The 25993-nt window shown below is 41.6% G+C and overlaps 1 protein-coding gene across 1 annotated transcript in view; it reads left to right on the top strand.

Annotated features, from left to right (window-relative positions):
• PPP1R14C (protein phosphatase 1 regulatory inhibitor subunit 14C) overlaps nt 1-25663 on the top strand; it is a gene marked incomplete at both ends in the record, with an annotated part of 53919 nt that extends 28256 nt beyond the window's left edge. The window contains 3 exons of the mRNA XM_081998142.1: nt 11272-11355; nt 12704-12736; nt 25589-25663. Coding sequence (XP_081854268.1) covers nt 11272-11355; nt 12704-12736; nt 25589-25663 — 192 coding nt within the window. The remainder of the gene's footprint in view (nt 1-11271; nt 11356-12703; nt 12737-25588) is intronic.
• Nucleotides 25664-25993: the final 330 nt, after the last annotated feature.

The following is a 25993-nucleotide window of genomic DNA, read 5'->3' as shown; positions in this document are numbered from 1 at the left end:
AATATTTTAAAGGTATATTTATGACATCTGCTTAAGAATGATAAATATTGAAGTTGAAGTAGAAGGAGGACAAGTTTTAGGCTGACCACAGCAAAGTGAGAATTCAGTTGAAAAAGTGCACTGATCCTGGGAGCTGAAATGAGAGGTCCTGATCTGCAGGCTGCCGTGGAAGGCAGTTAGGCAGATACCTGTTTTTAAAACAGTTGTTGCAGATCATCTGCAGACTCTGTCAAATGATACTTGCTCAGTTTGCGTTTTCAAGATGGCAACACCATTTGTAAGGTTGCTGGCTGTGTTTAGAGTGCAACTCTTCATCAGACAGCAAAGGTTGGCTTCCCTTGAGATAGATGAACGTGCCCAAAGGGGGCTTCATAGTGAAATGGGTAGAAGAATGTGGGAGGAGTTGGGACTCAGAAGGGTTTACTGGAAGCTTTTCTTTTAGTGGTGCTTTGGACGACTTTGCAGTGAACTCTTCTCTTGTGTTCAGTGCTTTGGTTGCAAGGATGTGCTCTTAATGTGGAAATATAGTGCTTCTTTACAGCCTGTTTTTCAGAGACTCTCAGGAAAGAATGAATGTATATACTTGAAACTAAATGAATAGGAAAACATTTCTGCCAGACTGAGAGCCTTAAATGGAGGTGTCCTAAAATGAAGGCTAAAGCCTAAATTCCTTTCAAATGTGCTACCTTCGGATATAATAGAAGGATTTTGGAAAAGAGCGAGCTAAAACTTACTGGCAATTAGATGATAACTAAAATGGGATGAGATGACATAGGACCTGTGAGCACATATGTCAGGTAGTGAAACAGTGCTTTTGCAAGTGTGAAGGAAGGTTGATGTTGCAAGACAGAAATCCCAGTTAACAAACAAGTCGGGAAAACAACGCTTCCATGCAAGACAGCAAACTGAATGCTTCCATTGAAAATCCCTACTTTGAAAGGAATTAATACTTTATTCTCTGCCATTGGTATAGGTGTCTGAACTTCATGTTCAGTTGTCACCTTCCAGCACTTGCTCATTTGCTCTGTTTTCCATTGATACAAACTTTTCAGGGGAGACAATAAATTGTCAAGTGGTAGAGAAACAGAGCTTTTAATGTCTATTCCTTACTGACTTGTGCTATTTTGTCTGTAGAAGAACGTTGGGGAAAGAGACCTTTTTCAACTTAGCTGCATCTGCATTGGTATCATGATGACTTTTCCTTGTAGACTAGGCAAGGATTTCCCAGCCAGGAGTGGAAATCACAAAGAGGTATTCTGCCTATTCAAGAGAAGTGGCCGTGTTTCTGTTGTACTGGGCAGCTGCATCAGTGTCATAGTTAAAAGCTTCTGATTTTTAAGGGCTGTCATAATTTTTCTGAAGTTAACAAATACCTATATGGTAAAATAAGAGTAAATAACAGGTTGTATGTGACTGTAAGCTTCCATTTCCCAAATGAACCAATGGAAGTATTTAAATGAATGATGAGACCATAAACCAAGCAAGGCTTGCCAAACTGTGCTTTTTGGCCAGCCTGGGATTCCTAGAAGCTGTTCTGTTCCTAGTCAGAACCTATTTTGGTTTCTCACTGTTGGATGCTTTGTGGCAGGACATCTGAGCAAGTGCTTCCTAAACAGCTGCTCATAGAAGAACTACTGTGTATGGACAGATCAGAGTTGGCACTGCAAGTGTGACCCCTGACTAGTATTTCAGGCACCCATTCAAGCGACAGATAAATGCCAAACTAAAAATAGCAAGTCCAGGACCCAGGATAAGTATTTTCAGTCACCTATATAATAAGCTCTTTGGAAAACTTGTTCTTACAACATAAGATACTAGGATACCAAGAAATGAATTTGCTTAAAAAAAAAATCCTAAGTAGTGTGTATGCATTTTTTTACTTTTATTAAAGCACATTTAGCAGCTAATTAGAGGAAAAGTTACTCCTGTTGATTCTTTGCAAACTATTTCCTTAGTTCTCATAGAACTAAAAAAAAAAACTAAGGGGGGGAAAAAAAATCTTGAACAGAAATGGAGAGAAAAGTGAAAGGATCTTATTTATCTTTATTGGCTGAGGCGCCTGCACAAGCCTCCAGTGCTGTTTATGGAGTTGCTGGCTGCATCTGTACATACAGAGTTACCTCCCTGCTGCTGGTAGGAGAGTGCAGCCAGTGAAATGTGGCAGCCAGCCCATGCTGGCTCTAAGGGTGTCTAAGTAAAAAGGCATGGCCTTCTGAAAGAGCACAGAAAGTCTTCCTTCCAGCCAAGAAAACTTGACAGGTGTGTTGGTGACTGACAGTAGGCAGCGTGTCTGCTAGGTAAGCCCAGCCTCAACTGAGTTGGCAGAGTTTGAAGTGCAGTAAAACTCCAGTTTAGCACTCCTAACACATTATTCTTTCAATAGCAGCTTTGTGGCCCTGCTAGCAAGCGGAACAGACCTGTGGAAAGAGAGGATCAAGGTTTCTCCTCTGCAGAGACAGTTTTAGAGTATTTGACTGAGGTTACCGTGGCATTCTCATATGGTGTATATATAAACACAGAGGCATCTCTGACAGTAGTGGTCACATTGATGTAGAAGTATACAGTGAATTTTAATGGCTGGTTAGCCTTTACTGATTATAGAGAGCCCCTCATCTCCATTTGAAAATCCCCTTGCTATCCCCTTGTGTGTAGGTAGGCCAGAATCTACATTGAAACAGTTTGTGGGAATTTTGATGCTTTGTTTATTACAAGCTACTAAACTTATAAAGTGCTAGCTTCAGGTAAACATGTTAATGATTTTTCAACTGCTTGCTCTTTTGTTGTATGCTAAGTGGTACCATGTTTTATTCCAAGCCTTGTGTTGGCATAACTGTGTGGCACTAAGGCAGTTTAGATGTGACGTGCAGTATCTGTCTGTGGTGCAGCAGAAAACAGTAGTAGGAGAGTGGTCCAGCTTTTCTATTGCTTCAATTCCAAAACTTTTAGTTGCATAGCCTCTATATATTGAGTTGTCCTCTGAAATTGGCCCTGCCTCCCTTTCCTGGAGTAACTTCACTCCAGTGAATGGTTTGTCAGTACTTACACCTGTCTCACTGTGCTTTAACTTAACCCTTTCCCCTCTTCCAACTCTTTGACACAGTTGGCTGTCTGTCTTTTCCACCAACCCTTTAGTGGGGAAAAAACGTTATACGTGCTAACAAGGTTCTGATGTAGGACCTAAGCAGCTGACTTGAATTTAGCATTTGGGCAGCCTGTACCTGTAAGGAGTTTGTCCAGAGGAAATCATGGTGTGTTGCCATTGTCTCTCTGCTCTCCAGCCTCCTAATGGAAGGAAAGGGAAAACTGCAAAGACAGCAGCTGCCTCTGTGTTGGGTGTCAATGCAGGCAGGCTTCTGTTCTGGGGGAGGGTGAAGATATTCAGAGAAACTGGGTGGGGACCTGTGCTCTGGGTGTGGAGGTCCTTTCCCTAGCCTCTTTCACAAAGGCTTGCCCATAAAGAGGACTTTCATAGGAATTGCATTGAAGGATGATGTTCTTATCTCTGCTCATAAACCTGATGCCTCCATGCTGATAGAGGCACCCCCACTGAAGTAAGGGCACAACAGAATTATTTCTTTTTGTATTGCCGAAATGCCAGGATTGTGCTGTTGCTATTTTGGTGTACTTGTGCTCTATTTTAGAATAAAAATTCGGGCTGTGTTTACTGCTTTAGAGGGGCTGACTCTTTGAATGGAACTTGTTACTGGAATAGCATCTGTCCACTTCATCTGCTCTACAGTCACTTGAGAGCCAGGAGGAGAGGCCAATCTGTGGCAGTGCCAGCTTGAAACAATGGGTTGAGGAAAGAGAAAGAGCCAGCTTAGGTAATGAGATGGAAGAACTTGGCTTGAGTGGGTGCTCCTCCCCTGCTTATTGAAAATATCAGTTGTTGTTAATTACTTTAATGAGGTTCATAACTAGAATTTTAAGTGGTTTTGTGTGTGCTGTGTGGTCATTGCCCTGTTAATATATTTTTTCATTCCCATTTGAATTCTGAAGCTGCAGCTGTACCTAACTCCTGGCACATATGTGGACATTAAGATGCCCTTATACTTAAGTGATTCCCAGAAGTTGTTTTAAATTTGTTTTGCATGACGTTGTTTTCTTTATAATCATTTCTAAGTAAGGAAGTTGGAGCTCTTCTTGGCTATCGATAAGCAACACTAACATACAGGATTAGTGTCCCAGTTTGCCTAGGGTGATATACAGGGATTGTCCTGCTTGGCATCTTTCTGTCCTGAATTCCTCCCTCCCTCCCACTGCCCAAAACCAAACCCCAAAACCTGTGACTCATGATTTGTGCTTTCCAGGCAGCTTGCAATAGTACTGCTTGACAAGTTATGTTGTCAGATAATGTAACTCGGAGGGAGCATGTCCCTGTTGTTTGTCTGCATCCCTTTATAATTTAAAAATCTCTAAACTTGTCATTGTGGAGGCTGTCTAAATCTTGCCTGTAAGGCACGTACTGCTCAAACTGGTCTGGTACTTGTATAACAGGAAATGATAATGGGGATGGTGCTGGATATGGAGGAGGCCAAGCTACTTAGAAACTGCCCTTATACTTCAGCTGTGTGTCTCTTCCTCTGTGTCTCTCTTTGCTAACTTTACACCCGTTCATAGCCTTCAGAAAGGAGTAAGTGATCCTGAATATTCAAAACTCCTAAAAGTACCAGCCATTAAGGAGACATTATCACAGGATCCCTCTCCTCTGTTTTTTGCATTTTGACCAAGGAAAACATTTGCTTCAGAGATACCATGGGCTAGTGTTTTTTTTAACTAGGGTTAAGTTTAGGACATCTTACCAAGCCAATAAAAAGGAATTGTATTTTTCACCAAAATGCTTGCAAATGGCTTTTATGAAATGTGAGTAAAAGCCCTTCTCACCCCTAGGCTCTTTTTCCCTTTGATTCCATACTGGAGAGCATACTCTAGTTGGCTCGTGTAGATGAGTTAGACCAACATGTTACTGTCACCTTGTGACAGTACAGTTTTGCAGCCCTGTGTGCTTTTTTCAAATATTTGCAGTTGACAATACTGTGAAAGCTATGTAGTTCTTCACCAGGAATAATGAATGAGCTATTGATCTAAAGCTAAAGAAGCTTCAGTCTCCTCTTTTCCCTTTGCTCATTGGTAGTCAAGAGTGACCTCCCTGCTCTTTGAAGCTTTAGCTCACAGGACTTGTGTTTTTGAGTAATTTGTTGATGAGCTGCTTCAAGTGATGTGTATGGACATCCTGATACATTGAATGTACATCTTGTACAGAAAATACTAGCCTGGAAAATGCGAAGGAATCTAGTCACTGTTACATTTTCCACCCAGTCAGTGTTGTCCTTCCAGACATTACTGACTTAATTTAAATAAGGTTATTTTTGCAAATCTGTTTCTGTATTTTGAAGTGGATGTGTTTAGAAGGGTGTGTTTGCTTGTGCTGGGATAAGGGGGGAAGGAGAAGGAATTTGTAATCACGCCGTTTCAGTGAAGGCTGGCTAGGTGGTGGGATGGGCATGCTCTTCCAATTGTCCAAGGAGCATGGTGTTACACTTTTAAACATGTAATCTTGTGCTTTTTCTCATAGTGTGTGTCTGGTTGGAGGCAGCACACACCTAAGTTGCATACTGACAGGGATCTGGGATGCTGTTAGGTTACACTTTAGACCTGGGAGCTTGAGAGTGCTCCCTGTTCCCTGGCTTCAGACATGAATCTCCAACTGGTCTCCTCTTTAGGAGGGAGCAGACTTGCTTTGTTGGAGATGCCTGTGGCCAGTTTATGAAAGTGTTCTCAATTTAATCAAGTGTCTCCCTCCTCTTTCACTTGTACTTGTCATGTGCCCAAACTTGTTAAAGTTTGGCAATAAGCTCAAAGATTGTCTTAGGTGAACAAGCTTCCTTTACTGGGAACTAGGAGGGGCTGGGCTCTTGCAGTTCATCTTGGCAGGGAGCTGAAGACTAAGTTTTTAAGAACAGGAGCAGAGGGAAATGGGTACTTGAGGACAAAAGTTAGACTGCTGTTCTGCAGACCTGAGAACTGAATCTAGGTCTCAGACTTTTCCATATTCTACCAGCAACTTCAAGGGCCCTTGCTGTGTTTATAAAGTGTTAACTCCCTCTAGTGGTGTGTGCCAAGGCTATGAGCACAAGTCTCCTTGCTACCTCCAGTGGTGAGGGTAGACCAGATCTAGACCATATAGATAAAACACCATGTCCTTGACTTTTATCCAGCTATTCATACCATGTTATGTAGATACAGGTGCACTTGGTGTTCCTGTGAGATACTGGGTGATTTGTGTAAGCCATTCTGTTGACAGGTAGACACTTGGTGTCCCTTCCTTTCTGGGTATTTAACTGGAGGTTAACATAGGAGGTATTTAACATGTGAGGTCAGGCTTGAAGACAGGCTCAGCACAGGAGAAGGTTTCTGTAAATAGCCCCAATGCCACAGATAAGTTATGATTATTCAGAAACAGTAGGATCATTGACTCAAAATGAGTGGACAAACCTAGTAACTGTGCCTGTAATGTCTCTGCATTTTTATTTAATGAACAAGTGATGAAGAAAGGTAGACTTGGTGTTGGTAGAAGAGGCTACTGCGCTGGTTAGAACAGTCATGGTGCAACACAGGCTTTTCTAACTCTTGGTTGAAGCCAAGACTGGATGGCATGTGTTCAGGGGTGTGAGGCTTTGTGCTCTGTGTTGCCTTTAGCAACCAGTCAGCTGAGTATGAAATCTCAATGAGAGAAGTGTCTGGTGAGAAAATAGTATCTAACTGCACGATAAGGATTGTATCATACTGGGAGGAGCATTTCCTAAATGTGTTCACTGATTATCAGCTGTGCAAACTAATATTCACTGCTGCGTGAACCACTTTACCTGGACCAACAGAAATGAGAGAATTTTTCTTTTGCATGTCTAACATTAGATCATCATGGCTGTTATGGCATTATTGCTGTTAGTATTTCAGGATTGGAGAAAACATGGTCATTTAGTAATTGGGTTGTACCTCTGAGGATTCTTGTTCCTACTGCAAGTGTCCCCAACCCTGGCACTTCTGAGTTTCCTCCTGCTGTCTTTAACATCCTTTCCTAATCTGCTGTTTCTCATACCTATAATAGACACTAGCAGCCTTTTTGTATTGCAAACAGCTTTATTTTAGGTGTTGTATTTTGACTCTCCATTTAACTAGGATTAGCTTTAAGTCGAAGAGCTTTCTTTGATTCTGGCTTCATAATTTTTGATCATTTAAACTATTCTTTTTATTCTCATTTTTATCTACTTTTTGCCCTGGCCCATAAGTCCCCCAAAACAACTGAATGCTTTGAGACGAGGAACACATGGGTCTTTCTTTTGTTTCATACAAATGCCTATTCGGTAGTAATTTCTTTACCTGTAATAAGTGCAACCCATTCATAATGACTTCTAGTCCTGGTAATTTATGGCACTTCTATTTATCATCTTGATACTTAAATCATTGTGCAGTACCAGCCATACCTGCAGATTAACTTGTTTAGAGCTAACTGTATTGGATGTCTAGCAGATGCCTCTTTTTAAAAAAATAAGTATTTTCATATGTTAAATGGATACTTGTAGAAGAACTGGTCCTATTTTCTAGTTTGGTTTTGATCCCTTACACTGGCCCTCTTCTAGGACTTCTGAGAGAAATCCCTAATTCATACAGTCTGAAACTTTCATATGCCTGAATTGTATGGTCATATTTCCCTCCTTTTCCTTCATCTTTCTCTTGCTCTCCTTTCAGGTTGCTTCCAAACTCACTATACAAATGATGGCTTTAACTTTTCTTAACTTCTTTCTCTCCCAAACTTTAGATTTTAAGTAAAAAAACCAAAACCCCCTATTACATCATTTCCCAGTACTGTGAATGAGATGATGCACAGTGAATGGGCAGTGAGGATGAGGGATAGCAGGGTAATGAGAGAGTCTGGTTTATAGTGGGAAGTTATCCATAGGGCAACTATTGCCCTTTAGATTGTAAAGCCTCAGACAAAGGTTTAATTAGTAAATGCTTGTAATGTCAGACCTGCTTTTGCTGTGCTGGAGGTGCTGTCCTCAGGGTCAGCAGAGTAGAGTGTGCAAGTGTTCTTCTGCTGCCCCTGCAAAACCCAGCCCTTTGGTTGGCAGCTGTGGGAGATGGCTTCAGAGGCTGTCAGACCTTTTCCCTGGTCTCACTAAGAGCTGCTCACCTGTTTCTGTTCCATTCAGTGTTGGGGCTGTAATTACCTCTGCCAGAGGCTAAATAGCAAAAAATTGGAGAGGTTGTAATGTCTTAAACTGCTACAGCTATTTACTACTTAATGCGTGTCTGTGTCACAAGGTCTTTTGCTAGTAGCCTGTAAAGAATTCATGCAGCCTAAATAACCACAGGGCTGTCTTCAATGCAAGGTTGAATTTAAGTTGCATTAAATAGCATGGAAGCTAACTTCGGTGATATTTTTGGACTTCAGCTATGCACAGTGCCTTTCAGGCTTGCCCCAGCCTAATCTGGATCTAGCTGCTTAATTGTAGTAGGATCAGCCACACTTATCTCATCAATAAAATCAGGCAAACAGAAGACATGACTGTTTCTTCCTTCCCTCTGTCACTACAGCTGTTGTGGAGTGGTCAGGCTCCTGACCTAAGCACATGTTTTTCATGCCTAACATAAAACTCTTGAGGTCATGCAGGCACAGTAGTTCAGATAGGGGGGGAAATGCTTTGATTATGTTCGTTCATTCAGACAAAAATAAGAGCAAGAGTTACCTTTTTTGAGCTTCCCCCCTCCATTTATATTATGTATCAGAGTTCAAATATGCTGTGAAGTGATGAAGATACACATGCTCTTTTACAGAAAATGTAACTTAACTGAATGCCAATATGTCAGACAACTATAATCCCTTGCTTCTGAAGTATTCCTAACTTATTTTTTGTTAGGGCTTTCCTAACAAAAGAGCTGTGTTACCTCTTATACCAGAGCGTCAGTGCATTACTGGTGCAGTTGCCCTCTGGACTGATGACAGTGTGAACCTTGAAGATGTAGGAGAAACTTGATTTGAAGAAGGTAAGAGTGAAGAGGGATAGAAGCAAGGACTTCTCCAGCATGACTGGTACCAATCAGAGTAGAACTAACCTTTCAGGAGCACTCAGCTTTAAAGAAGTGTGATTACAAAAAAGCGTTATATACCTTCTGGGGAATTGCCCCTCACTGTCACCTTTCAGTGTTGTGTGTTTGCCAGAATGCCATTCTGACAGGCAAGAGTCCAAAATGGTGTGTCTGACAAAATATTCCATGTGCTGAACAGCACTTCTGAGCACGGATACTCAACTGTCATCTATGCAGGTCCATGGATGCATATTTTGATAAGTTTATGGTATTAACAGTACCTCCAGGCACCCTAGCTTAACAGTATTTCTAAAGAGCTGCTTAGATAAAATGTTCAGGAGGTTTACTGTCTATTTGGGGAATTTCTGGTTCTTAGTGGGATCTGTGAATTAGTGTAGAGTTGGGCTAGTAAGCTACTGAATGCATCACTGTTATGGATTAATTTTTATCCTTTCCAATTTTGATGGCTTTTACTGAATATCTTTATAGTCTGTGGAAGCTGCCTTTTCTCTCCTCTTCCCCCGTTGTTTAAATGGCTAATGAGTCTGTTGATTAGGTTGGGTTAGAAACTCCCTTCTTGCCAGATTGTTACAGTAACTAGTATTTTTATGATTCATCTCTGCAAATGCCCACACTTCTTTCTGACTAAAATGCATGCTGAAAAAGGGGTGAACCTGCTAACTTGGCAAAGGATGTGCTTCGTGTATTTTTATTCATTGGGTCTAACAGCCTGCATGGCTGTGCTATCGTGTTTCTACATGCTTTTCTTAAGATGTGGGGAATGGGGAACTCAATCATTGTACTTCTGTCCTTCCTCCTCACACTCAAATGTTGAATTGTTGGCATTTTAGCTGGAGCTTCTGGTATAGGTAGTTGTTTGGCACTTTAATACTAAACTTTAGTTAGATTGACTTGAGCTAGTTTGTTAACTTCCTTGCTAATGTTTGGACTCTTATCCAGTGGAAGATTAATTTTGGTGTTACCTTTGGCAGTTTCTATTGGAGCTGTTAAATTATTCACAGTTGTTGAAAACCTTTGCAAATTGCTGGAACCACCACGTTTTTGTCAAAATGCTGCTTTAAAGGATCTTGAAAAAGAGTTGACGGGGTATAAGAATAGAGCCGCTTTTGGGGATAGCAGTCTTGTTGCTTCATACTGACTCTCAAATCCACCCTCCCCTTTGGATGCTTTCAGGTCCCTGCTTTCATTCAGGTGCCGCCACAGTGGTGCAGTGCCAGTGAGCTGGTTGATGACAGTGTACTTGTGGGAGAGGACAGAGTTGCAGTGCCTGTGCCTTGGCTTGGATGAAGCAGGGGCAACAGAGGAGCAATGTATCTGTGGCACTGAGGCCACTGTGAGGGTGGGACTTTGCATCAGGCAGAGGCTGAGACTAGAGTGCTGTGTGTGTGCAGTGAGGTGCTGCTTTACCATTTCAAAGTGCCTTTTATCATGAAAAAATGCAAAAAATGGCCAGCCAAATATTTTTTTTCCATAATAGCAAATACAATAAACGGTGATATCTGTGGATGATGAATTCTCCTTGGGATTCCAGAGCTCATGGGTGCTCCAAAATGTGTGGACTGCTGCTCTGACTCGGGGAACAATGTGTCTGATGTGCTGATGATGCAAAGGAAGAAGTGTATGGGTGGAGGAGGTTTCAAAAAAAAAAAACCACCCCAAAAAAACCCCACCTCTAAAATACTCTATGCCTTAGACTTCGTACTTTACTGGAGGTACTGAAAATCTGATCTCTTCTAATGGGGCATGTATGTCATCCTTGTAAGCCAACTTTAAGCAAGGTCTTTGATAGTATAACACAATAAGCAGTCCAATCAAGAATGTTCTCAAAACAATTTCATGGCTTGCTGCAGCTTTTATCTACTTCCTCTTCATCATCCTCTTGCCCAGTACCGTGAGAATAGCATGACTTGTGCTGCTGGGCATGGGTTAATAACACAAGTCCTGGCTATGAGGGAAGGGTTGATTAAGAGCTGTCACCTCCTGTGTGGCTGGGGCTTGGCCACCTTCTGGCCTGGGAGCAAGGAATCAAGCTGCTGTCCCTTACTGATTTCCTTCCTGTCTGGCTGCAGGCAGATGGGGTTATGTGTGCTATCACTAGGCTGCTTTTGAGGTTAGTTACAGGATGTTTCTATGGACTAAGTGGGAATTTTTCCCTTTCAGGAAGAAGAGATGCCAGATGTAGAAATTGACATTGATGACCTTCTTGATGCAGCCAATGAAGAGGAGAGAGCTCTCAAATTACAGGTAATACTATTTTCTAATTTTAAATTGGAACGTGGCTGAATTAATGCACCTGGCTCCATATCTTATGTTTAATTGAATCCACTGTAAGTGTAGAATTAGAACTAAGAAGTTCCTAGGTCTGAGTTTAGCATAACCTACTAGACTGTACAAAGGTAATCAAAATCCTTTAGGATAAAAAAATTTTTGGAAGGTAGGTGATAACAGGACTAAATAAAAGTTCAAAGAATCAAGTAATATAGGGAGATATGCTGAGACAGATTAGACTCATTTGAATTTTTACAAGTATATAAAATAAAGAACAGAAAACAGAAAAATAATGAACAGTAACATAGAAAAATTATGTGGCTGAGAGTCAGTTATGATGACTATATAGCCTCTGTGATTCACTGCAGCAGCAGAAATATACATGCGTGCATATACAGGCCAGAAATCCTCCCATGTCATTAGGATAGTGGAAACTGTTTCTCTATATTAGCTAGAAACTGGAACCCATTGAGTTACCTTGGGGTAACTTGTCTAAAAGCTTGAGGGAAGGATAAGATGGTCAGCAACAGGAATTAGTAGGGAAACTCAGAAGCTGTCTGCTGAAATCATACAATTCAAACCAGCTCTCTAATTCTCTGAATCCTGCTTGAGGTAAAAGTTAATGAATGGAAGAATGAGAGGGAGAAGAAAAGAAACATCATCATTTTAATAGAGATACATATATCTAAATCAAGATATAAAACCAATATGAGGGTCTCTGTTTATAATCTTTTCAGATGCACTAAAGGAAAAGGAAACCTGTCCCAGAGCAGTGGTTTGCCCTCAGCTCACTTCTGGGAGGTGACTAACCTGGTGTTTGCAGTGCCTATTGGCACCCTTTTCTCAGTGTCCACTGCCCAGTCCCAGAGATGTGGGGCATGGCCCCAGGCTGTTTACTCAGCATTCATAAAATAGCTTTGCTGCTTCTGCCTAAACTAGCTGCTGCAGCCACCCTGCTACAAATGCGGTCTGTATTTCTGCATTACAAAGGCAGTGGTGCCCTCACAGAAAACTACCTTTCACATGTGTATTTGCTGGGAGAAATGTTCTTGGATTCTCTTCTCAGTTTTTCTTGGGGAAGAATTTTGTAACTTCCAAGCTGGAGAAAGAAGCCCTCATTTCTCCCCTGTTGCAAATCCTGACTGACTTAAGGAGCAAGAGTGACTTGCTGTAATGCTCTGTTTTCAAATAGCATCTTCATCCAGTAATTCCTGGTTCTGACTCCTTTTCTTTCCCTACTCCCTTGCTAGGTTTCATACTGTAGACTTATTTATGTTCACTGTTATTCTGTATTGGAACTGACGCTTTCATATTTTGCTTCTAGGAAACTCTTGTAGATTGCTACAAACCAACAGAGGTAAAAAAAAGACTTTTCTTAAATACTATTCATGTGTGGAAAGTGTAGTTATATTCAGGCTAAAGTAACTTTTTTTATACTTGTGATAGAGTAAATCTAGGAATACTAACAGGGAGCTGATGGGCTTGGGGCTTTATATCCTGGAGATGTTTGTGCCTGTCACTTGACTACAGTCAGCAGAACAGGACTGGGCCCTGTGGAGAGAACTGCTGATCATTCCAGCTGAAGTATCAATATTGTTTTCTGTAATGTCTTTGACTTTACTGATGCTTAAAGCTGTCACGTTAAGAGAAAACTAAACACAATTCTCACCATATAGTTAAAACTCTACTATATTTGCGTGAAAAAATCAACTTGAGATGGACTTCCATGTGAAGCCATTCAGTTTTCACAGAATCACTAAGGTTGGAAAGGACCTTCAAGATCATCAAGTCCAACCATTAATCCAGCGCCATTGTGTCCCCTAAACCATGTCCTGAAGCGCCACATCCACATGTTTTTTGAATACTTCCAATGATGGTGACTCCACCACCTCCCTGGGCAGCCTGTTCCAATGCCTGACCACCCTCTCAGTGAAGAAATTTTTCCTAATATCCAATCTAAACCTTCCCTGGTGCAACTTGAGGCCGTTTCCTCTCATCCTATCACTAGTTACTTGGGAGAAGAGACCAACCCCCTTTCAGGTAGTTGTAGAGAGTGATAAGGTCTCCTCTCAGCCTCCTCCAGGCTGAACAACCCCAGTTCCCTCAGCCGCTCCTCATAAGACTTGTGCTCCAGACCCCTCACCAGCTTTGTTGCCCTTCTTTGGACACGCTCCAGCACCTCAGGATCCTTCTTGTAGTGAGGGGCCCAAAACCGAACACAGGATTCAAGGTGCGGCCTCACCAGTTTTGAGTACAGAGGCACAATCACTTCCCTACTCCTGCTGGCCACACTATTTCTGACACAGGCCAGGACATTGTTGGCCTTCTTGGCCACCTGGGCACACTGCTGGCTCGTGTTCAGCCGGCTGTCAACCAGCACCTCCAGGTCCCTTTCCACCAGGCAGCTCTCCAGCCACTCCTCCCCAAGCCTGTAGCGTTGCATGGGGTTGTTGTGGCCGAAGTGCAGGACCCTGCACTTGGCCTTATTAAACCTCATACAGTTGACCGCTGCCCATCGATCCAGCCTGTCCAGATCCCTCTGCAGAGCCCTCCTACCCTCCAGCAGATCAACACTCCCACCAAACTTGATGTCATCTGCAAACTTACTGAGGGAGCACTTGATCCTCTCATCCAGATCATCAGTAAAGATATTGAACAAGACCGGCCCCAGAGCCGAGCCCTGGGGAACATCGGTTGTGACTGGCCCCCAGCCAGATTTAATGCCGTTCACCACAACTCTCTGGGCTTGGCTGTCCAGCCGGTTCTTTACCCAGCGAAGATTAAACCTGTCTAAGCCATGAGTTGCCAGTTTCTCCAGGAGAATGCTGTGGGAGACGCTGTCAAAGGCTTTACTAAAGTCCAAGTAGACAACATCCACAGCCTTTCCCTCATCCACTAGGTGGGTCACCTGGCCATAGAAGGAGATCAGGTTGGTCAAGCAGGACCTGCCTTTCATGAACCCATGCTGGCTGGGCCTGATCCCTTGGTTGTCCTGCACATGCCCTGTGAGCACTGTCAAGACCAACAGCTCCATAATCTTCCCTGGTATGGAGGTTTTATCTCTGACAGTAAACTTGTTTATTCTGGGAACTGTTATGTATATATGCAGCTCAGCTAATTGTTTTTATGAATGGATTTGAATACAATCATGGGATAACCTGAACTAGCAGGATTTAGTTAAGCATATTCAACTTTCAACTTGAATATCCATTAATGTGTCCAGTGCCAATATAGCCCACTTCTCCTACAATAATGTGTGATTACTAGGAAGAGTAAATACTGTCACAAAAACTTGGACTCTTAAAAAAAAAAAGTCTAGGTTGTGGGTCAGTGCTTTCTCACCAGTGGCTGCTGTGCAGTATTTAATAGAGTGGGTCACTTACAGGATTCTGCTAGTTGGGGACCTTTCAGCTGTGTGTGACTAGAAGCCAGGTGTGTGGGGGGTTGGTTTTTTTTTTTGAAACAAGGCTGCCTATGGCTTGGTTTCTCCAACATCTGCAGCTGTTGCCACTTACACTACTTAAGGATAGTCAGGCTGTCAGGAAGAACCAGTGGTATGGTTAAATAGACACTTCCCTGTCCATCAGATACATTCTTCAGGGCTTTTCCGTTTTTATTGATTTCTGTGGTAGATAAAGAGAATTCTCCAGAACTGCTACTACAGTTGCTAGTACTAAGTTTTTGACAGTGCAGGGAATTGACCCAGAAAGACTTGCGTGGTAACACTTGTATAGCTTCATCTGTGGTGTACCTTGGTTTCTTTACAGCAGATAACACATCTCCCATTATGGAGATGCCAGGCCAAAAAAAATAAAGTCTTCAGATGTATCACTGCAGTAATGCTACACTACAGATGACCCTGTCAGCCTCTTCCAGACGTCTTTCAGCAAGTGCTGTTGAACCTTAGTTGTTCTTTGTAAGATAGGTGTGACAACTGATACAGCATGCGGAGCCTGACGTGGTTCTTGTCACAGGCTAGTGAGAGAAAGTGGGGGTCACGAGTGGGTGGTAGGAACAGGTTGCCAAGAGTTCAGTAGCCACTTGCATGCTGACCTCTTATCTCCATGTTACCTGAAGCTGGATGAGGAAGGCAGAGAATTGAATTACCCTTCTTCCTCCTTCATTTAACATGTAATATGAATTATTTTTCTTAGCTCTGAAGCTTGACACTTAATGCAAGGACAAGTTTCAGAGTTCTGATAAGGGAACGTGACAGATGTTAGTGAGTTTTCCACTGGAAACCTTGATCATAGAACTGCAGGAAATACTTGCTGTGCTGGTAAATTAAGTTGGCATGGCAGTTTGCAGGAAGCAATATCCTGGACATGTGCTTGACTGTCCTCAAGGCACTTGGATCAAGGTGAGATTTTAATACTGAACTTGTGACTTGACTTGTCAGCCCTCTGCTGATGGGATGGAAGCAGCTTCTTTACCTGGGAGAACATCCATCTTCCTTGACAATCTTTTGAGATAGCCAAGTTGAGAGGAGTACTTAAGAGGCTAGTGGCCAAAATGAGAGTAATTTCCCAGGACTGTTTTCACAACAGCAGCTTTTCTTCATCTATAGCATAAGCCCAGTAATACTGCACGAATGCTAACTTAAGCCACTTAAAAATAGTGATTTTTTTTTTTTAACCTGCCATGTGTGGACTAAGAAGAGCCTTTAAGTCAGCTTAAACTTGCTATATGAGGTTGCACACCTTGTCTAGAAAATCTGCAATCCTTTCATATTTGCAGACCATCAAAATTACTGAGGTAATTGGCTTGTGAAAGGATTTCTAGAAGATTTGTAGAGAATGGATGTGAGCTGATGGAAATGTCTCCTGGCCAAGCAAATACAGTCAAAGTGCACTTGGGGATTTGAGCATCGAGAGTTACACAGTTTGCAAAAGGCAGTAATCCCTAACTGGGGAAAAACCTATGTAATATGAAGTCTTCACTATTCAGAACTGTGCTGATTTTGGCTGGGATAGAGTTAATTTTCTTCATAGTAGCTAGTATGTGGTTATGTTTTGGATTTGTGCCTGGCTAGCTCAGTCAGTAGAGCATGAGACTCTTAATCTCAGGGTTGTGGGTTCATGCCCCACACTGGGGGGAGGAGATACAGCTGACCCCAACTGACCAAAGGGATATTCCATACCCTATGATGTCATGCTCAGTATATAAAGCTGAGGAAAGAAGAAGAAAGTGGGTGATGTTCAGATTTAGGGCAGTTGTCTTCCCAAGTAGCTGTTATGCATGATGGAGCCCTGCTTTCCTGGAGATGGCTGAACACCTGCCTGCCATTGGGAAGTGGTAAATGAATTTCTTATTTTGCTTTGTTTGTGTGCACAGCTTTTGTTTTACCCATTAAACTGTCTTGATCTCAACCATGAGTTTTCTCACTTTTATTCTTCTGAGTCTCTCCTCCATACCACCAGGGGGGAAGGAGTGAGTGACTGTGTGGTACTTAGTTGCCAGCTGGGGTTAGCCATGACAAGAACATAAGGAAAAATAGTACAGGCAGAAAGCTTAATAACTTGAAGCTCTTATCCCAGCTGTCTAAAAAAAAAAAAAAACAAAAAAAAAAACACCCAAAAAACAAATGTATATCCTAAGTCAGTCTTCCACTTAGACTAAGAAAAGACTGAGGGATTTTTGCATGTATTCTAGATTGACTTTTCATCAGAGGAAAGCGGAGTTATCCAGGTCACTTGAAAGGTGGAAGGAATTTTCAGCCTCTTTAATAAATTGGCCAAAGATGGTAGCTGACAGTAACTTATGAGGAACTGCTTTGAAACCTTTCTTCTAAGGGAAATTAGCTAGACTGGTCTAAAATTTTAAAAGCTCTTCCAAGGTAGCAGTTATGGCTGTTTTAATTTGTATGGAAACATGTTTAATGGGGGAACCTTGTTGTAGAGTCATGGAGTTTACCCAAACAACTAAAGGTTAATCAGGAAAGTACATACAGTCAGTTATGATTTTTGGGTGCTATTTAAGTTTATGTTAATGATACTTAAAATCTTGATTTGCTAATCAAGATTCATATGCAATGTGACTGTGTCATTTGGTCATTGAAAGTTAGCTTTGTAAAATGTAAATGTTAAGGTTTGGGTAAAAAAACCCTAAAAATAATTGCTGGGCACAATTTGCCAACTTGGCTGTTTCTATGAACATAATTTAAAAAAAGTGGCTAAGAGATACCTTTGGTAATTAGCAAACTGTAAATTATATGTGTTTATTGCTGTTAATCACTGCAATATGTGACTTGTATTTATACTTTATATCCTTTTGCTTGAGCCACAATCTCCTTGCTCCATGTAGTTAAGTTGCGTTTGTTGAAGAGAAGTTGAGTAGCTGCCTGACTTGAGGTGTAGGCTTTAGGATCTCAAATGTGGACAGTGCTTTGACACATGATGGTCTTTCCACCATGCAAAATTAAACAGTGCTAGAAGTATTCTTCAGGCAGTTTATACTTTCTCTGCTTCCCCTTCTCTCCTCTGTTACTATCATACTTAGTTCAAAAGTGATACATATTATGTAGTCTTGACATAAGACAAGGCTTGATGTGAGAGAACAGCAATTCATTTCTAGGACTGCACAAACTTTCAAGGGTATGCTGTCGGCAAAATAGGTGCCATAACCAAATCTGGGATCTGAACTTTTGTGGTTGAAAAGGGGCAGGGAGCAGCAGCATCCTCCTGCATCACCCACGTGCCAGAGCAGCCAATGCTTTACTCAGTACCATGTGTCTGGAAAATCCACTCAGACCTTTGTCATGTTTTTGTCTTAATTCTGTCTGTGAGATAGAGAACCTTAATGTAGGTCACAGAGTTTTGAGTCTCATGTTAGCTTTGAAAGTAACAAAGGAGTTTAAATATAATCTGTAATCTTGCTGGTAGGGTTTTGATACTTGACAATACACTCTTATTTAGAACAGGAAGACTGTTGTGGGCATGAAATCAATGAGGTTTTGTCAAGACATATACTTTGAAGGAGGCTGGCTAAATATGTGCTATTGTATCTCTGCTATTGGTAGCAGCAAGACCACCCATCTAGATTAGCCTTTGGAGAAAATCTGAAATATTTGTGGCTGATGCGAATTAGAGCTTCTGCTGGTGGGAATGCCAAAGTGATGACAGGAGACATGACAAGGAGACTCTTAAACTACTATGGGAGAGAAATCCAGTGAGCGGGCAATTTTTATGTTTACTGACTCTGAAAGATGCAGTTCAGCTACACAATGTCTGCAGATAACTAATCTTTGAAGAGAAACGGATAAATTAGATTTGGGATTTCTTTGCTTCTTTCTTTTCTCATAGAAATTATATGAAGTTTCAGGTGAATGGGCTGGAGATCTCTCCCACTCAGACAGGATTAAATCTATCCAGACCATCTTGTTAGTATAATTCTTCACTCAGTGCAAAATGGGAGAAAAAGGAGATTGCCTCATGAAAGAAAGCTGTTTTGCTGGGAACTTTTAATTACATTTTTCAATATGATTTCCAAACAAACTATGTTAAATTGTTGTGCATAGTCTCTGGAGAATTTGGGCAGAAATTTAAGTCACTGACTACTTGAGTTACTTTAGTGGCTGGACTACTTCAGCAGCTTTTAACAATTTCAGGGAAACATAGTTAAGCAAATGCATCTCTATTTTTCTTAAGTTTAAATCCAAGTTGGAGTAAATGACAGGCTTGTGATGCAGCTTTTTAGAGTGGTCCAGGCACTGTGGTTTATACAACTAAAAACTATCAGAGTGGTTTGGGTTGGAAGAGACCTCAAAGATCATCTAGTCCAACTCCCCTGCCATGGGCAGGGACAACTTCTGTTAGATCAGGTTGCTCAAAGCCCCATCCAACCTGGCCTGGAACACTTCCAGGGATGGGGCATCCACAACTTCTCTAGGCAACCTGTTCCAGTGCCTCATCACCCTCATAGTGAAGAATTTCTTCCTTGTATCTAATCTAAATCTACCCTCTTTCAGCTTAAAGCCATTACCCCTTGTCCTATCACTATGTGCCTTTGTAAAAAGTCCCTCTCCAGCTTTCTGGTAAGTCCCCCTTCAAGTACTGGAAAGCTGCTATAAGGTCTCCCTGGAACCTTCTTTTCTCCAGGCTGAACAACCCCAGTGATCCCAGCCTGTCTTCATAGGAGAGATATTCCATCCTTCTGATCATCTTCATGGCCTTCCTCTGGACTTGCTCCAACTGGTCCATCTCCTCCTTATGTTGCAGGCAGGCCCAGAGCTGAATGCAGTGCCTCACATGGGGTCTTATGAGAACAGAGAGGAGGGGGAAAATCATGCATCCCAAAATATGGTTGGCTTTCTGCTGGGTCACATTGAGCTTCTCATCAGCCAATACGCCCAAGCTTTTCTCAGGGCTGTTCTCAATTAATTCTGTGCCCAGCCTGTATTTGTGCTTGGGATTGCACTGATCCATGTGCAGCACCTTGCACTTGGCCCTGTTGAACTTCATGAGGTTTGCACAGGCCCACCTCAAGCCTGTCAAGGTCCCTCTGGATGGCATCCCTTCCCTACAGCATGTCGACAGCACCAAACAGCTTGGTGTCCTTGGCAAACTTGCTGAGGGTGCACTTGATCCCACTATCCATGTTGATGACAAAGATGTTAAACAGCACTGATCCTAATACCAACCCCTGAGGAATGCCATTTGTCACTGGTCTCCACCTGGACATTGAGCCGTTGACCGCAGCTCTTTGAGTGTGACTGTCTAGTTAATTCTGTATCTAGAATGGATATTTGATGGATGGACCATCCATCCACCAGAGTGGTCCATCCATCAAATCCATGTCTCTCCAGTTTAGAGACAAGTACATTGTGCGGGACAGTATCAAATGCCTCACACAAGTCCAGGTAGATGGTGTTAGTTGCTCTTCCCTTATCCATAAATGCTGTAACCCCGTCATAGAAGGCCACCAAAGTTGTCAGGCATGATTTGCCCTTAGTGAAGCCATGTTGGCTGTTGCCCATTGCCTCCTTATTTTCCATGTGCTTTAGCATAGTTTCCAGGAGGATCTACTCCATGATTTTGCCTGGTACATTTTGGGTATGTCTTCAGATAATGTATGTATTTAGTATACAGACATGAATAGAAAGCTCAACCCTTCTGAAATGGAACCCCTATAAAGTTTTGAAAGATCATATATTTTTTTGGTCGTATTATGTTATGAATTATTTCATGTTACTGTTACTATTTGTTTTTTTTAATATAATCGCAAGGCAGTGATACATAGGATACCCATTCAAAGCAATAGTAACCAAAGATGTGTACTAAAGCCTCAGTGCAATGTACTGCCTTACATCTGGTGAGCCTAGGAGCTCGTAGACATTTATTGCAGCTCAGCTGATGGGTGGTAAATTATTAAGCCACAGTAACTGTATTATGTGTCCATATTACTTGAAATCAATGAGGGTGCTTTGTAGAGAAAAAAGTTAAGAAACATGCATATTTAAAAGCCGTGCAGACAGGCATTTCTAGAAAAACGTGATTTCTTGTTCATCCATTTGACCATTCTGAACTCAGTGAACTAAAACTGTTTATAGGCCTGCTGAGATCTGCCCTATATTGTACTACAGTGTTGGGGGCAATTAGACTTGCATGTTTTCATTTCTGCAAGTACTCATGAATACAACTTACAAATACTCATAGCAATATTATAAGAATAGAGGAGAAAATGGTGATTTGACAAGAATAAGCTGTGCTTGTTTACATGCTGCTGAATTGGAGAATAACTGGGCCGCGTGCCTTGACTATAGCTAAGCTTTGTGGTGTGTCATCAATGCCTTATACAGGGCTCACCGAGAAGCTAAATTGCTGCGTATTGTCCTTCCCTGGACACTGATGGTGCCGTGGCCTCACTGGAGAGGCTGTGCTGATGGGGAGTATTCAGTGAGTCTACAGAGATGCTGCACCAGTTCTTGCCTAATAGAAAGCAGCTTCTGGCCCCGCTCTCCCAAAGCATGTGTGCCTCATCAGTTCCTTTTGTCCTGTGTACTCAGCTTCAGGTTTGAGCCTGTGTGGAAGGGAAGGTGTTTGGCAGTAGGGTTCCCTCTTTATTTTTTCTTTTTCTTCCCATTCAGATGACATTTTTGAGCTATTGTTTAGTTTCTTCCCCAAGTAGCTGTGGGGATTGCTCTCCAGGTTGACTTCACTTTTTTACATGCAACCAATCAGGCTCTCTCTGGGAAATAGCCTTGGGCAAACAGTCAAGGGAATCTTGATTTTTGACTTGGCTGCAGGAAAGTAAAGCTGTGGCAGAAAGCTGTTTTAGGATTCATTTCATGCTCTAATGAAGCAGGAGGACTAGAAACCCTAAATTTTGGTTTAAGAACTAGTCCTACTACATGTGTACTGCTTGTAGAAGAGAAATCTGGGGAGACAGAGTCTAATTAGTCTCCAGAATTAATTGGAAGACTTGACTAGGAAGCCTGGCATTCATTGTCTGTCAAATGACCTCATTAAAACAATGAATCACACCTCCAAAGCAGAGAGGTGAAGTGATTTGCTCCCCTTTCCTGAATTATCATTTCACCTTTGTTTGTCATCTTGATTTTTTTGTTCTGTGTTAGATGAATGCTTTTGCTGAATTGAATGCCTTTGATTCAAGCAAAGCTGTTAGAAAAGGGAGAAGACAAATGCCGAAGGCTGAATATAGATGAGTTCAAATGGACTATAGATTTAGTCTCTGTATCTCATCTAAATTTGTCTTTAGAATTGAAGACATCTTCTAGAAACAATGATTTTGTATTATACACTAACAGGACTCTCAATACTTGTAACAAAACTGCATTTAAAGGTGGTCTCCTTGCAGAAAAATCTGTAAAAAGAATTTAAACTGAATTTGTGTACATTTTTGCTTTGTTTTTGTTTACTGAGGCCCAAAGTGCTGGTATGAGACTTTTTTCTTCTATTAAAAGTAGATGTGGCCTGTGCATTTCTGGCTGTAGCCCTCCAAGGAATAATTCATAAGTAATTTGGCTAAAGATTCAAGAATTGCTAAATGTTTTCCAACCTGTGAATTAAGTAAGTATTATATAAGTATATATAAGTAGGTATCCAACCTGTGTTACAGAACTACTTTTAACATAGATTGGTACGTGATCAGCTTTCAAATGCATGATGCTAAACTTCAGCATATCTCCTAGAGGGGATTTCAATAAAACACTCTGTGTAAAATTATTTTTGTGTATGAGATTGAGATAGATGTGGATATTAAGCCTCAAATCAAATGTCCACAAGGAATAAAACTACAATTTTTGAGTGGTGTTTAAAGAAAACAAATGGGTATTACCGTCATAAAGCTGAGTTGGTTAGTTATAAAGCAAAGGCTTATTGAAATGCTTTGAAGTCTCCTTTCCTGTGTCTAAGAGGGAAAATGTGCATCTTTTCTAGAATGCTGCCTTTCCTTGATGGGGAGCTGCAAAACGAGAAAGGCAGAAGCACTGGAGCACAACTGAGTTAATGACAACCAGGTCCATGCAAGTGTCAGATGTAAAATGATACTTAAATCAGAAACGTACTGAACCAGTGCTGTGGTTTGCACACCCGTGGGATGTGCTTAACAGCGCTACTGCGTTATGTAAAATGTCTGCCACATACCAAATGCTCTTGTTGGGTTTTACTATTTGGTACTGCAGACCCTTATTACAAGAAAAATAGTTCCTGAGGAGCAGAGTATTTGCAATTATTGTATGTACTTCAAGTGAATACAGCTCCCTTCCTCTTCCTTAAGAATAGCCTCAACTACCTCAGACCTGTTTATGGGGCTGCCCCTACAGCTTGGTTTATTTTGGCAACACTAAGAAGTTTCTAGGTGGTGTGAAACTTGCTTGAAAACTTCAAGCAAACAGCTTGTTTTGCAAAAGAAGGTGATTGTGGTACCACTTCGGCATATAAGAGAAGGAACTCCCCTCCCTTGCTGTAATGTCATATTGAAAATCAGCTGACCCCTGGCTGTGTTTCATATCCAAGGGAAACTTGCTCCAAACTCTTCTGATTTGGGGGGGGAGGGGGGGAAATGGACAGAGAAATGGCAGAGGTGCCTCTCAAACAGGGATATCCCAGATGGGTGTAGTCACGGTACCATAGATTGCCCTGTCCACTCTGCAGATGCCCCTTCCCCTAATGCTCTTACTTTCAACTTCTGTGACGCAGTTGGACAGTTTCCAGTTGCACGGACTTGTTGTAGCCTTGATGGTGAGTGAAGATGGTGTAGAGTATTTGTGGCTTTAACAGGCAACTAATAAAGTCTTACAAAGGGAAGAACTGAACTTCAGCCCGTTCCTTCCCAAAGCTGTCTTAGTCTGATGTTTTGGCATGGGAGTATAGCTTTTTATGGGAAGAGCTCTTGAAAGGCAATACTAATTGCATTAATCCCAAGTAAAAATCTTTTAAGATCACTTTAGAGAGTTTATTTCTATGATTTCACTGCAGATCTTCATTCAAGTTTGATAATAAAAAATCCTGACGTGTATTTATACGTTTTGAACAGCACCATGCCGCATTAGAGTTGCATTCTGGCAAGTCTTTACAATGGTGAAAGGATAATGCAGAACCAATGCATAGTGCATTGAAAGCTATGAATTTTTAGAGTAAACCCGTCTCCCTTTTTCTAACTTCTGAATGGATAAGTACTGTACACTTGACAAGTTTAGAGTGGATATTGTTGCAGTGGCTTATGCCCATGTGGAAGAAGACAGCTTCTTGAGGATGGAGGGGGAGGATTTGGGGTCTTAACAACTCTGCCGTTCTGATCATTGATTTAGGATAGCTGTCTGGCCAGATGGGAGGCGCAATGTTGATACGCATAGATGTGTTCCTGTGCTGGCCTTGATCTAGTTAGTTCAGGAGTGGAGGCTAGAATATAAAAGGTTGTCAGTGAGCATTTGTAGCCCTCACTGATGTGTATGCTGCTCTGCCTTTAGCTGTGGCTTCAACTAACAGCAGCGATGGTGTAACAATAACCATGGTGCAATAACCATGCAGTACTACTGTGCATAAACTGTCAGGAAAGGAAATTGCTCAGTGGGGGTGATACCTGCCAAGATTGCGGTCCCACAACAAAAAACTGACATCTTCAAGTTGAAATACACACTTAGACTTTCCTTATGCACAATGTAGCATCTGAATAATACATGTTTCAGTGTGGCTTTTTTGAAAGGTACCGTATTGTGATTTGGGTGGTGACCTTTTTCACTGGAATTTTTAGCCTCAAGCATTTAGCTAGGAAGTCATGCTTTTTGTCCTTTCACATCAACCTGACTGACTAAATCCATAATTACATTCCATGTTTATAACTAAATGATTTCATGATAAGAACCTTTTTGTAGGTGTATACATAGTACTGTGGGTAAACATTGTTCTCCCAATGTGACAGTAAGGGGGTGGTTTAGCTCTTAATGCATCTGCAGTTACTGCAAGAAATTGTATACCAGAAGGATTTCAGATAATGGTGCAACTGTAAGCTTCTTTTCTCCCACAATTTAAAAACAGAAAATTTGCTGAAGCTGGGGAAAATATCACAGTGAATAAAGACTTGGTCCATTAATATTTTTTTTTCTCTCGAATAGTGTCATTCACTGAGCTCCACAACCAGTTTCACCCAGCATAAGCCAGTGGTGCTTCCTCTGTCTCCTTGTTCCTGCCTTGCCTCAGACTGGCATAAGTGTTGCTGTGGAGCTGAGTGGTGAGCCTGATCAGAGCTGAGCCAGCTTGAAAGTAGCAGGGCAAGAGGAAAAACAGATGAGTTTTTAGCCAGATCAGCTCTCTGTTCCAGCTGAGTATGCAGCCAACCAAAATGCTAGTGCCAGCGTGGAGAGTGGCGAGAGAAACGCCTCTTTTGGCAAGAATGCTGATTTCTGTGCAGGCTTAAACTGTGAAAGTCTGCTTTGACTATTTGCATTGTATCCAGCCATAGATTTTGCTTGATTCAACAGTTGGTAGAAGGCCCTGTGTAGTAAAAGCCTGAAAGACAGCTAGCAACTGTGCCTGAACACTCATGCAGAAGAAAAGCTAGTTGTTTGCACCTCCTCTGTGTGCTGAGAGTATGGGTATAAGGTTCCTGGAGATCAGGCCAGAGAAATTCCAGGTTAGCAGCAAAAGCTTAAATAAAAATGTATAGTCTGCCTTGATTATTTTTTTTACTCAAAATGACGGTTTTATGGGATCATAAAAATTACTTATGTTTTCTAATCTTTTTTCTCTAGGAATTTATCAAAGAGCTGCTAACTCGGATAAGAGGAATGAGGAAACTCAGTCCCCCTCAAAAGAAGAGTATATAAATAACTCAAAGTAGTAGCACTCTGTAAAAGACATGGCAAAGGAAATGGGACTCTGAATACAAGACCTTTATTAAAATAGCTGTCTTTCTCCACAACTTTTTTGATTTTACTCAGTTTTGACTCAAGAAATTTCTTTTGTGTGTTTTAAGGGTTCTTTTTTAAGTGTCAATTTTTTTTAATCAAGAATATCAACAACTTGGATGCTGCTCAACTTTCACTTGAGGATTATGCAAGCAAGTGAAGAATCCAAGAGTTAGTGATGAGGGGCAGCAAGCCTATGTGGTAAACCAGAAGATCTTGTAAATTTACAAAGCTAGGAGACTTCTCCTT

Source organism: Phaethon aethereus, assembly GCF_964289735.1.
Source record: "Phaethon aethereus genome assembly, chromosome: 3".
Classification (NCBI taxonomy): domain Eukaryota; kingdom Metazoa; phylum Chordata; class Aves; order Phaethontiformes; family Phaethontidae; genus Phaethon; species Phaethon aethereus.
The sequence above is the reverse complement of the archived record's forward strand: the minus strand, read 5'-3'. Positions and strand labels throughout refer to the sequence as shown.